Genomic DNA, 13,982 nt, shown 5'->3' on the forward strand with positions numbered 1-13,982 from the left:
TGCGACCCCATGAATCACAGCACACCAGGCCTCCCTGTCCATCACCAACTCCCGGAGTTCACTCAAACTCATGTCCATCGAGTCGGTGATGCCATCCAGCCATCTCATCCTTTGTCGTCCCCTTTTCCTCCTGCCCCCAGTTACTACTGTAGGGTCAGCTAATTCCTTTATCATGTCACGTTAGTTGTTTTTGTTTTGAAAACAGTTAAGATTTAGTATCTTAGCCACTTTGAAGTTTGGAATTTACCTGCATATTTAAGATATTAATTTGCTTAGCTTCTGAACCACGCGGTAAGCAACTTGATGGCATCATAAGGATGCTGTTACAGGGCCCTGCAGCAAGCAGGTCCCTGGGAATGCATGGATGTAAGTAAATGAAAAAAAACCCTGCTATTCAGGAGTTGGCTTAAAATTTCAATCACTAGATCTGTAATTAATTGTATATCTAGGTGTATGTTTTACTAGACTATATTAATTACCTTTTCAACATAGGGATGGAATAGTGATATTTCAGAGTCTGACCCAACGTCTTATACAAGATGAATGTCTTATACAAAATATTAATTGAATGGACAAATATGTTTGTATCTTTAAGTTTTATTTTTCCCAATTTAAAGATCTTCATTCAAAATATTTTCACAGTGTAAATGTAAAAATGTCTTTTAAATTTAAAATGTCTTTAAAGTGGTCTTCTAGACCACACATGTGCATAATCCATGCCAAACATAATGCCACTGAAGTTAAGAAAATGACCACAGTCACTGGATTCTTAAACAGTTTTCATGTCATGAACATGGACTCCGCAGAATACCCTCAATTGTCTAACATGTTTTGTTTACATGTTCCCCAAGTCAGTAGTTTGTTCCTTTTCTCCGTCAGTTTTAACTCTAAGGTTAGGCTGACTTTCCTCTCACTTCCTTTTTTTCTCTTCTCTTGCATCGTTTTGCATATTTGCATCACTGCTCTTGTGACCTTTGTTCTAGGTAGCAGCAAAGTACGTAGTATGCATTGTATGTGTGAATGCATCATGTATGTGTAAACTAATAAATAACATTTATTCAATTTTAAAGGGTCAAAAGGGAGAAAATGGAAGACCAGGGATTCCAGGATCACAGGTATTTTTTTTTAATGGAAAATGAATTAACAAATCACGTACTGAACAAGACTGAGAGAGTTACTTGCAAATAAAAACGAGTGAGGGGAAGGGGAGGTGTAGTGTGCATTCTAATTGCACAGCGATGAGAATCGTCGTGGTGACGGTGATCAGGGCTTGCTTTAATTGTTTGATTTATATTTTCATTTTCCCATGCTGATACTCTCTGAGGCTGTGAAACTTGATTTTCAGTACTTATGTCTGACCAAGTAAATGACTAAAGGTCGGGACTTCCCTGGCAGTCCTGTGGTTAGGACTTTGCTTTCTAGTGCAGGAGGTACAGTTTCAATCCCTTGTCGGGGAGCTGAGATCTCACATGCCTCTCAGCCAAAAATCCAAAATGTAAAAAGAGAAGCAATGTTGTAATAAATTCAATGAAGACTTTAAAAATGGTCCACATTTTAAAAAATGACTGAAGGTAGACAATTCTACCTGTTTCTGGGAGTAGTAATGGCCCAAGGCAGCCACCCATAGCAGCATCTCTGTACCTGTCATTGAGTTTTTATTTTCTTCTTAAAATGTGAGCAGTTGAGGCCCTGTGTAGTGAAAGAATCGACTTGTTTCCCTCTAGTTTGTTCAAAGACACAATTCGCTACCCTACAGATGTGTTAATCCCATCTCAGGGAACTGTCATGGAGTAGATACATAATACATACTTTTCTTCTTTTTTAAGGAAAATTTTAATGGGAGTATAATTGCTTTACAACGTTGTGTCGGTTTCTGCTGTATGACAATGGGAACCAGCCATAAGCACACATGTATCCCCTCCCTCTTGAGCCTGCCTCCCAGCCCCATCCCAGCGCTCCAGGCTGAGCTCCACAGCAACTTCCCACCAGCTATCTGTCTGACACAGTGCAACCTGTCTGCTTCAGTGCTAACTTTCTTCTTCTTTGACTAAACTCCTCCTGAAGTCATGTTTCTGTGAGATTGTTACGTGGCGTGTAGGTGCAGTCAGAGCCAAACTGGACCAAAAAAATCATCCAACTGACAGGGAGTGTGGGCGTAAGGCAGACTCCCTAGTGGCACTGGCCCTGGTGGCGGGGGGATGAAACTAACTGTGAGGTGGTGCCTCCAAGGGCGGGGAGTCTGGGCCCCTCACTTGGAGCAATGGGAGAGGCCCTGGCGGGTGGGAAGGCATGTGTTTGGAAGCACATGGCCCCGGGCATGTCCTAGATAAAAGGTGACGGCTGGTTGTTGGGAAATCGAGAACCTAGAAGCTGAACTTCAGAGCAGGCGTCCCTGAGAGCGCACAGGACCGAGTCCGCCCATGTGCAGTGATGGTCAGGGAGAAAGGTCTCCTCAGTTTGGGCCATTTCACCCCATGGTAAACCACTGCATGACAGGCAGCTCTGTCCCTGCTCCTGGCCGCCCTGCTCTGTTTGCCCGTGTTAACAACACAGCATCGTACACGGCTCTTCTCAAGGAGAGCCTCACCTCTTCATGTGTCAGCTTCTATGACCCCGGCCGTTGCTCCCACGCTTTTACTCACAGAAACTCCAATAGGAGTCTACTTCCTTTGGATTCTGAGTGCACAATTTGGCTAGCTCACTGGTTGACAGATGACACTCTTGGCAAGGCTCCCTTAACATCTTCTTTTTTTTTTTCTAGCCTGCTCCCCCAAGGCAGGATTTGGGTTTCCTGGAAAGCTCTGTCCTGGGTGTGCTGGAAGCTGCGTTTCCACCACCATGACCTGAGTCTGCAGAGGGTCAGGGCAGCTGTGGCCTCTCGGCTGCTGAGTGGTTGCCCCACCCCTCTAAGTAAACAAAGCCCTAAGTTACCTGTCATCCTACCAAGTGCTGCACGTGTTCGATTTGATTTTTTTGGCCTTCCTTTTGTGAGTGGGGGCCAAGCGAATGCTTTCTCTCACAAGATCATATAAGTGGATTCTCAGTTGACAGCTGTTTTCAGTTTCAGATCTAATTTGGTTCTAGTCCTAGAAGCTTTGATCTTTTTATCTTTTATCTTTCCCCTTCAGTTCAGTTCAGTTCAGTCGCTCAGTCGTGACCGACTCTGCGACCCCATGAATCATAGCACTCCAGGCCTCCCTGTCCATCACCAACTCTTGGAGTTCACTCAAACTCATGTCCATTGAGTCGGTGATGCCATCCAGCCATCTCATTCTCTGTCGTCCCCGTCTCCTCCCACCCCCAATCCCTCCCAGCATCAGACTCTTTTCCAGTGAGCCAACTCTTCGCATGAGGTGGCCAAAGTATTGGAGTTTCAGCTTTATCATGAGTCCTTCCAGTGAACACCCAGGATCAATCTTTCCCCTTACCTGGATCCAACTGGAAGATTCTATCTTGTAGGGGACATCTCTGCATTTCTTCAGGAACCTCTATATTTAAAGAATGGCTTGACAAAGAGTGTTTTACTCACTGATGGATTTTTATATGAAAACTAAAATTTAGTGTCTTTATGTTCAAGTTTTGAGACTCTCCCTTACTCTGTGCCAAACACTGATTTTCCCTAATTTTTTCTTCTGTCTCCTTTGGATCTTCATGTTGAAGGAACCTAGAAATTCATGGAATTCTCTATTGAAATGTTTGTTATGCACTGAATTTCATATTGAAATGTTATACACTGAATTTTATACTGAATTGCAGAACATGAATTTTTAACTTTAAAGTTGATTAATGATCAACTATATTTCAATAAAAAATAATAAAGTTGTTTAATGAAATCCTTCCTGTGTATTGTGAAAGCTATACCCTTTGTTCTAAACTAATATTGGGTGATTTTGGAGCCTGAGTGTACAATGAATTTCAAAAACAAAAAAGTCTAGTGTATTTCCTGAAGGTTCTTATCATCTTTCAAAAATGTCAATGTAATGACTGTGTTCTTCTGTGTATTCTTGCCACCTCTTCTTAATATGTTCTGCTTCTGTTAGGTCCATACCATTTCTGTCCTTTATCAAGCCCATCTTTGCATGAAATGTTCCCTTGGTATCTCTAATTTTCTTGAAGAGATCATCTTGTCTTTCCTATTCTGTTGTTTTCCTCTCTTTGCATTGATTGCTGAGGAAGGCTTTCTTATCTCTCCTTGCTATTCTTTGGAACTCTGCATTCTAATGGGTATAGCTTTCCGTTTCTCCTTTGCTTTTCGCTTCTCTTGTTTTCACAGCTATTTGTAAGGCCTCCTCAGACAGCCATTTTGCTTTTTTGCATTTCTTTTCCATGGGGATGGTCTTGGTCCCTGTCTACAGTACAATGTCACGTACCTCCGTCCATAGATCATCAGGCACTCTATCTATCAGATCTATTCCTTTAAATCTATTTCTCACTTCCATTGTATAATCATAAGGGATTTGATTTAGGTCATACCTGAATGGTCTAGTGGTTTTCCCTACTTTCTTCAATTTAAGTCTGAATTTGGCAATAAGGAGTTCATGATTTGACCCACAGTCAGCTCCTGATCTTGTTTTTGCTAACTGTACAGAGCTTCTCCATCTTTGGCTGCAAAGAATATAATCAATCTGATTTCGGTGTTGACCATCTGGTGATGTCCATGTGTAGAGTCTTCTCTTGTGTTGTTGGAAGAGGGTGTTTGCTATGACCAGTGCATTCTTTTGGCAAAACTCTTTCCTCTTTTGAGGAAACTCTGGGGTATAGTTAAGGACAGGGAAGCCTGATAAGCTGCAATCCATGGGGTTGCAAAGAGTCAGACACGACTTAGCAACTGAACAACACAAATTGTGTACAATGGGTTTCTCAAGTGTCACTAGTGCTAAAGAACCCACCTGCCAATGCAGGAGACCCAAGAGATGCAGGTTTGATCCCTGGGTTGGGAAGATCCCCTGGAGGAGGCATGGCAACCCACTCCAGTATTCTTGCCTGGAGAATCCCTTGGAGAGAGGAGCCATAGGAGAGTGAGACATGACCAATGCAACCTAGCATGCATATGTGCATGTTGACCAATATGGCAGCTTTTTCTTCCCATGATATAAACTAGGGACCTTTACCTGAAGCTCTCTCACAATCATAATCATGGGATATGATTCCTTTAAAGTTTTTCCTCTTATCTTTTAAACAGTCATTCAGTTCAGTTCAGTTCAGCCGCTTAGTCGTGTCCGACTCTTTGTGACCCCATGAATCACAGCACGCCAGGCCTCACTGTCTATCACCAATTCCCGGAATTCACTCAAACTCATGCCCATTGAGTCGGTGATGCCATCCAGCCATCTCATTCTCTGTTGCCCCCTTCTCCTCCTGCCCCCAATCCCTCCCAGCATCAGAGTCTTTTCCAGTGAGTCAACTCTTCGCATGAGGTGGCCAAAGTATTGGAGTTTCAGCTTTAGCATCAGTCCTTCCAATGAACACCCAGGATTAATCTCCTTTAGAATGGACTGGTTGGATCTCCTTGCAGTCCAAGGGACTCTCAAGAGTCTTCTCCAGCACCACAGTTCAAAAGCAACAATTCTTTGGCGATCAGCTTTCTTCACAGTCCAACTCTCACATCCATACATGACCACTGGAAAAACCATAGCCTTGACTAGACGGACTTTGGTTGGCAAAGTAGCGTCTCTGCTTTTTAATATACTGTCTAGGTTGGTCATAACTTTCCTTCCAAGGAGTAAGCGTCTTTTAATTTCATGGCTGCAATCAGCATCTGCAGTGATTTTGGAGCCCAAAAATATAAAGTCTGACACTGTTTCCACTGTTTCCCCATCTATTTCCCATGAAATGATGGAACCAGATGCCATGATCTTAGTTTTCTGAATGTTGAGCTTCAGGCTAACTTTTTCACTCTCCTCTTTCACTTTCATCAAGAGCCTTTTGAGTTCCTCTTCACTTTCTGCCATAAGTGTGGTGTCATCTGCATATCTGAGGTTATTGATATTTCTCCTGGCAATCTTGATTCCAGCTTGTGCTTCTTCCAGCCCAGCGATCCTCATGATGTACTCTGCATATGAGTTATTATTAAACATTGGGTATATTCCCTGACTTGAGTTTTAATTTTTCTTAAATTAGTAATATATTTTAAAATAAGAGTAGAGTTTTAAAAGAATTCAGATAGAATGACATTCTAACCTACATATTTGACCTGCATCCTATGAAAATATTCGTATAGACGAATGGAAGTTATGTAAATTAACCCTTTTATATTATTCATTTAGCTTATTTCCTAGTCATTAGTCTCCTTTAAAAAGGTCTCTTGTATATATAATTTTGTCACTATTTATATTGCTGTCTTCCAAACCAAAAATTAAAGTTTGATTAAATATGTCTAAAGGGTACATGCCACATTGCTGGTACTGTAACTTGCACATTTTTTTTCCTATTAATTTTTGAAGGGAATTCAAGGCCATCACGGTGCAAAAGGAGAGGTATGTTTCTTCTTGAATTATGCTGTCCAGTCCTCACAGCTTAATTTTTAGTACTGTATAAATAAATCTAGCTGTTGACATTCCAAACAGAAAATATCTTTCATGTTCTTTGATAGTTCCTAAATAGAGATTTTCAGAATATGTAGGTTCACTGAATTAGGTATGAAATGGTATGCATTTGTCAATGATATTGATTCCAATTCTGAATTGGGAACTGTTTTTCTGCATATTTTCCAATGAGGAATATTGTGCATTTCTATGCCTACCACTAGAATTTAAACTTCTTGGGAACAAGACTGTCACATTCACTGATGTATCCCTGGTACTATGCATATTGCCTAATCACTATATGTACTAAGTAACGGTTATTTGTAGGGTTGGCTGGGTGGTTGATTGGATGGATAAATTGCTTTTTAATATAGTATGAAATTTCCTTCCTGATCAATTATGGTGTTTCCCAGCAGTTACCTGTATAATTTAGATATGTATTTGTATTTATTCATATCTGTATTCTTGAGGACTTTTATGGTGCAATTATACCTCCTGAAATATTTAAATAGAAGTGAGGATTTCTCTTGTTTTTAGAGAGGTGAAAAGGGAGAGCCTGGTGCCAGAGGTGCCACTGGAGCCAAAGGAGAGTCTGGGGTAGACGGTCTGATGGGCCCCCCAGGCCCCCAGGGGCCACCCGGGCAAACAGGTCCTCCGGGCCCCCCAGGACTGGATGGGAAACCCGTATGTATTCTGCTTCTTTCACAGTTTTTATGTTTTCATTCTTTGTATTTGGCATGTCCATGTTATAACCCCTAATAATTTGATGCAGGGGAGAGAGTTTTCAGAACAGTTTATTCGACAAGTTTGCTCTGATGTATTAAGAGGTAAGTCTCAAACATACAGATTTTAATAACTTTCAAATTTTAGAAGTAATATAAATATTTTTATAGAAATTATAAAAGTATAAGTAAGATAAAGAAGAAAATAAAGGACATTTATCCATCTTCGTCTTTCCTAGATAAGTATTTTTACATGTAACTTTTGTAATCTTTTTCATAAAATAATTTATCATTATTTCACCATTGATTAAATTTTCTTTTCTGATGTAATTCTAGTAATTTTATTCCCCAATATGACACTTATAATTTAACAGTTTCTTTTAGGGAGATACTTTTCCCTCTTATTTGAAGCAATTTCCACAATAAAATTATTGTAAACAGCAATGGATATTTCCTAGTTAAATTTCTAGAAATGAAGTTATTGGCCAAGAGTTAAGCATCTGTAAATTTTTTGTTAAATTATAAGTGCTATTATTAATGTCCATTCACCATTTAAACATAAGGGTGGGGGTTTCTTTGCTTTCAAGCCCAGTTACCTGTCTTACTTCAAAGTGGAAGAATCCAAAGCTGTGATCATTGCCAGTCCCAGCATGGCTCCCCTGGCATTCCAGGACCACCCGGTCCCATGGGCCCAGAAGGTCCCCGAGGATTCCCTGGTTTGCCAGGAAGAGATGGTGTTCCTGGATTAATGGGGGCTCCAGGACGCCCAGGTGCCAAAGGATTAAAAGGTACTTAATTTGTATGTGTAAGCAAATGAACAACAGAAAAGATATTTTTTGTTTTCACCTCTTAAAGTGATTTAATAGGCAAGAGTTCATGTTTGTCTTCTTGAAGACAAAAAATTTTTCTATCCCTACATCTTTAAATAATTTGCCAACTGAGTTAAAGAATAATTATTGTATTTTTTGAAAGCATATCCTAAAGTCAAGGGAGAAAGGTCAAAGTTATGAAGCATGTGAACTTGTAAATCAGAAAATGTTGACAATGAACTTAGGACAGGGAGGCCTGGTGTGCTGTGATTCATGGGGTCGCAAAGAGTCAGACACGACTGAGCAACTGAACTGAACTGAACTGAATAATGTCTTTAAATAGAACATCACAGACACCATTTCCTTTATTTTGACTTTGGTAACGTCTGTTGTATTCAACATTGTTTTCTATTATAAGAAAAATTAGAGATTTTGCTGGTGGTCCAGTGGTTGAGGCTTAGCCTTCCAATACAGGGGGCATAGGTTTGATCCCTGGTCAATGAACTGTGATCCCTCATGACTTGGGGCCAAAAAACTAAAGTATTAAAAAAAAATAGTGGAGGCACTATTGTGTCAAATGCAATAAAGACATTAAAAATGGTCCACATTAAAAAAAAAAATCTCAAAAAAAAAGAAAAATTCGGTTTTGCAACCGAACTTTCTAATAGTAGGCCACAACTTACTGCTCTTTGCCTTTGAATGTTTATGTGAAATGTTGGTTGATAATTCTTTCCATTTAATTTAATATAATTTGAACAATTTAGATGTTTCATCAAAGGAACAGCTATGATTAACAGAGAGGGCTAAATAATTTCAAAATTAATTCCAATAATTTTCCTTTCTTAATATTTAATCTCATTATGTTTATAGACCACTAATCATTTTAAAAATTGTGGCTTAAAAAATTCTCTTTCCCATTAGTAATAATAAATAGGTAGTAAGTAATAATAAGTAGGTGAAACTGTTTTTTAAAGATTTATTTTTCTTTAATGTATATATTAACAGCTTTGGAAGAAACAATCTAGGAGGAAGTGATTTTATGGGAAAAGTAAGCTTATTCACCTCTCTGACACTCTGTAGGCCTCCCTGGACGGAACGGGCCAAAAGGGAGCCAAGGACTTGGGTACCCTGGAGCACAAGGTCCTCCTGGTCCCCCAGGTAAGAACTGGTGATGGTCACAAGTGTTCCTGCACATTTTGCTTTGGGAAAACCACCATAGATCTATGTCCACAGATTGAAATCAAGACTTTTCTTTCCTTTTTTGAGTGATTCACATTTAGCGCATTGAGATCTAACTACTAGAAGTTTTATCCTATGTTACATTCATGAATCATTCAAGATTCTCTCTCACTTATCATTTAGATTCTTTAGAATACCACTCCTTAGACTAGCTCTCATATGGTTTCAGTCGTTCATGCCTGTCTAATGTGTATCACTGTCTATATCACTGTCTTATCTTTATGATTCTCAGGGATGCAAAATAATGCTGAAATGGACTCAGAAGCCAGACTCTGCTAGCTGTGTTAACTTTGCTTTGCCTCAGTTTTCTGATTTGTAAAACAGTAATGAAATGTTATTTCAGTTCAGTTCAGTTCATTTGCTCAGTTGTGTCTGACTCTTTGCAACCCCATGAACTGCAGTACACCAGGCTTCTCTGTCCATCACCAACTTCTGGAGTTTACTCAAACTCATGTCCATTGAGTCGGTGATGCCATCCGACCATCTCATCCTCTGTTATCCCCTTCTCCTCCTGCCTTCAATCATTCCCAGCATCAAAATCTTTTCAAATGAGTCAGTTCTTAGCATCAGGTGGCCAAAGTATTGGAGTTTCAGCTTCATCATCAGTCCTTCCAATGAATAGTCAGGACTGATTTCCTTTAGGATGGACTGGTTGGATCTCCTTGCAGTCCAAGGGACTCTCAGGAGTCTTCTCCAACACCACAGTTCAAAAGCATCAATTCTTCAGCGCTCAGCTTTCTTTGTATCATGACACTGTTGGATGATTAAATGAGTTAATATATGTTGTGCTTTCAGACAGTGCATGACAACCAAAGCTGTGTTTTCAATAAATGTGTATCATCATTATTATTTTAGATGTTACTACTTTTTGAGGCTTTTAGGTGGAGCAGATGATTCAATAATTTGTACCCAAAGCATTTTGAGCAATACTTAAGTGTCAAATAAACATTTATTAGTAGTAATAGCAAGAATTATTAATGATAGAGAGTGCTTCCAAACCACACTGCTCCATCCCCAAACCTAAATATTTCGGTCACCAACTTTAAAAGGCCAGAGTCTTGATTTAATTTTCCTTTCTTTGAACATGCTAGTTGAATTAAATTATGGTTTACAAATTGTGTATGGATTATTATGATATTATGCTATTACTTTGCCAACCAAGGTCTGTCTAGTCAAGGCAATGGTTTTTCCCGTGGTCATGTATGGATGTGAGAGTTGGACTGTGAAGAAGGCTGATCGTCGAAGAATCGATGCTTTTGAACTGTGGTGTTGGAGAAGACTCTTGAGAGTCCCTTATACTGCAAGAAGATCCAACCAGTCCATTCTAAAGGAGATCAATCCTGGATGTTCATTGGAGGGACTGATGCTAAAGCTGAAGCTGCAATACTTTGGCCACCTCATGCGACGAGTTGACTCACTGGAAAAGACTCTGATGCTGGGAAAGATTGGGGGCGGGACGACAAGGGGACGACGGAGAATGAGATGGCTGGATGGCATCACCGACTCTGTGGACATGAGTTTGAGTGTACTCCGGGAGTTGGTGATGGACAGGGAGGCCTGGCGTGCTGTGGTTCATGGGGTCGCGGAGAGTTGGACACGACTGAGCGACTGAACTGAACTGAACTGAACTGATGCTAATGACAGTGTAGTTCAATGTAGAAACTATATACCTATACTGAATTATTATATTCATTATGATATTTGTGTATGGATTATTATGATATTATGCTAATGACAGTGTAGTTCAATGTAGAAACTATATACCTATAATGAAAATAGTCATTTTGACTGCAAATATGGCAGAAAATTGACTTCATTAAAGTTTTCGCTTACTGATATATTACTGGTAAATTTAAAATAATATTGGCAAAAATAAGCTGAAAGGAAGAAATAGTTTAGCCACAAATTGAAATCTTAAAATTGAAATTTTTTTAAATTGTGAAAATGTGAAATTCACAAATTGAAATCTTAAAATTGAAATTTTTTTAAATTGTGAAAATGTGAAATTCACAAATTGAAATCTTAAAATTGAAATTTTTTAAATTGTGAAAATGTGATATCCACAAATTGAAATCTTAAAATGTTAGCTCTGTGTCTTCATTAGCTGCATGATTTCTGTAATAACACAGCTTGGCTTAGTTTTGAAAAATTATTTTTGGATAGTTCTTTTCCAAATGCAAGGCATATAGAATTATCAAGAGGATTCCTTCTCTTTCCATTTTGAGTGAAAATATGTAAAATGTTGAAGAGAGTCTTTTTTCCAGTTTACATGTTTTACAGATTCAGCTGTGTCAGCCCCAGAAACAAACTCCTGTGTTCATATGTTGCTAATGTTCCATCATAGGTCCAGAGGGCCCCCCTGGAATAAGCAAAGAAGGTCCTCCTGGAGACCCAGGCCTCCCCGGCAAAGATGGAGACCACGGAAAACCAGGAATCCAAGGACAGCCAGGACCCCCGGGCATCTGTGACCCATCACTGTGTTTTAGTGTCATTGTTGGAAGAGACCCCTTTAGAAAAGGACCAAACTATTAGTTTCTGGTGCCTCGTCCAGCAGCCTCGGCATGGTGCTCTTCTTTTGTGGTCTTTGCATCTCAGGAAGATAACAACAGTAATCCCTTGAAGAGAAACTCAAGTACCTCGGTGTTTTTATTATTGTTTTTTCCTTAAGGAAAAATATAGAAAAGGTCACGTATACTGATTTTAAAGGCTCCTCAGTTCTTCGGAGCCTTTAGATTGGTAGCGTTAACTAAATCTCAAGGGTTTCTTGTAAGTCCATTGGTTTTCATCAAAGTTGAATAAAAAAAAAACCCATCATTGCCTGTCAGCCAGTCAGTTTCAGTCACTGTGAAAAGTTTCACATTCATCCTCTGTGCAGCAGAGTATTTGAGTTCAATTTCTTGTCTGTGTGAATTTCATGTTTCATAGCTCATGCTTCTATTCTACATTAGCTGAAACGTGCATCTGGCCGTGGGAAATGCGATCAGGGCTGACACTCAGCTTGGGAACAGACTGTATCACCGCATGAGTGTCTGTGCTTATCAGACGGGGTGATAGACTGTTAGTCGTTCCACGTTTTGAATATCACCTGTGAAAGAGATTAATGTGTTTCTTACTCCATTTGCAAATTCTCAAATGAGTCAATGAATGATGATGCTAAAAAAGAGTAATGATTACATTGGGGATGGTCTAAATATGAACCATGAAAAACATTCTGGAGAAAAAGGTTCATTAGACCTGGTAAGTACGTTCAAAGGAATCATAAGTGCAGAAACACTAAAAATACTTTCTTCTTCATACCTGCTTAGTAATTGGAATGTTTGTTGCATGCCTTCATTTTCCATTTCATTTATTATATGTGTATGTTCATATATGTTAACTTGTATTGTAGCAAAGCTAATGGGAATCAGTGCTCTAGTTGACAGGAAAGGTAACTCCACAGATCCTAGGATGTCTTGATAATTTTTTAGCAGACTTTAAAATATTTTAAACAATCTTTGTGTACTGTACTTAATGCTTTTGTAAGGAATGTAACTTGAGATATTCCATCCTTATCATGCTCTAAATTTGTTACGTGCTTGTTATTCAAAGTATAATAAAATTTTGTAAAAGCTTGAATGCAGCATTTTTTATACTTACTTATAACTGATTTTGAGTTTATTATGCATCACAATGATCATTTATTCAGTGGGTATAATTTATTATTTACCCTATTTTTAAATGACTGATTCACATAAGAACATAGACACTGGGTTGTGTGCCACTGGCCTGGGCAAGAACAGCCCCTGCTTTCTGGCCCAGGAATGGCTGGTGACCAGAGTTTAGCTTCATTGATGTCATGTCCTTCTGTGACTTTGATGAGGACCTTGGAGGGGACTGAAGCCCATGCATTCAGCAGCTGAATCAGCTTAAGGCTTGTTTTGGTGTTCTGTCTGCAGCAAAGCCCCAGGTGTCTGTTAGTCCTGACCAAGCTACTCCCCCTGCTAATTATACCATTTTCTGGAAGACCTGGTGAAGGGGCAAAATGGGAACTTCCTTTTGCCCCTTGTTCCTTCAACCAGCTTGGAGCACATGTGATGCTGAAAACTCAGCCTGTTTTCCAGCTGAATTGAATCTCAAAGACAGAGTTTGGGGTAAAATAGAAAAGAATCAGTTCAGTTCAGTCGCTCAGTCGTGTCCGACTCTTTGTGACCCCATGAATCATAGCATGCCAGGACTCCCTGTCCATCACCAACTCCTGGAGTTCACTCAAACTCATGTCCATCGAGTCGGTGATGCCATCCAGCCATCTCATTCTCTGTCGTCCCTGTCTCCTCCCACCCCCAATCCTTCTTAGCATCAGACTCTTTTCCAGTGAGTCAACTCATCGCATGAGGTGGCCAAAGTATTGAAGTTTCAGTTTTAGCATCAGTCCTTCCAATGAACACCCAGGATTGATCTCCTCTAGAATGGACTGGTTGGATCTCCTTGCAGTCCAAGGGACTCTCAAGAGTCTTCTCCAGCACCACAATTCAAAAACATCAATTCTTCGGCAATCAGCTTTCTTCACAGTCCAACTCTCACAGCCATACATGACCACGGGAAAAACCATAGCCTTGACTAGACGGACCTTGGTTGGCAAAGTAATGTCTCTGCTTTTTAATATGCTATCTAGGTTGGTCATAACTTTCCTTCCAAGGAGTAAGCGTCTT

General features: G+C 39.8%; 1 protein-coding gene across 2 annotated transcripts in view; it reads left to right on the plus strand.

Moving 5' to 3' along the window:
• Window positions 1-12,898, plus strand: part of COL21A1 (collagen type XXI alpha 1 chain) — a 222,849-nt gene extending 209,951 nt beyond the window's left edge. Inside the window, exons 24-30 of one of the 2 annotated variants that reach the window (XM_088831150.1) lie at window positions 1,071-1,115; window positions 6,444-6,476; window positions 7,062-7,208; window positions 7,297-7,351; window positions 7,834-8,034; window positions 9,136-9,213; window positions 11,639-12,898. In XM_088831150.1, the coding sequence (XP_088687276.1) occupies window positions 1,071-1,115; window positions 6,444-6,476; window positions 7,062-7,208; window positions 7,297-7,351; window positions 7,834-8,034; window positions 9,136-9,213; window positions 11,639-11,826 (747 nt within the window). In that variant the 3' untranslated portion in view covers window positions 11,827-12,898. The remainder of the gene's footprint in view (window positions 1-1,070; window positions 1,116-6,443; window positions 6,477-7,061; window positions 7,209-7,296; window positions 7,352-7,833; window positions 8,035-9,135; window positions 9,214-11,638) is intronic. The other variant, XM_088831151.1, reaches the window with a different exon arrangement.
• The last annotated feature ends 1,084 nt before the right edge of the window (window positions 12,899-13,982 follow it).

This window comes from Moschus berezovskii, chromosome 23, assembly GCF_049115385.1.
Source record: "Moschus berezovskii isolate FMDL1 chromosome 23, NW_MosBer_1.0, whole genome shotgun sequence".
Taxonomy (NCBI): Eukaryota; Metazoa; Chordata; class Mammalia; order Artiodactyla; family Moschidae; genus Moschus; species Moschus berezovskii.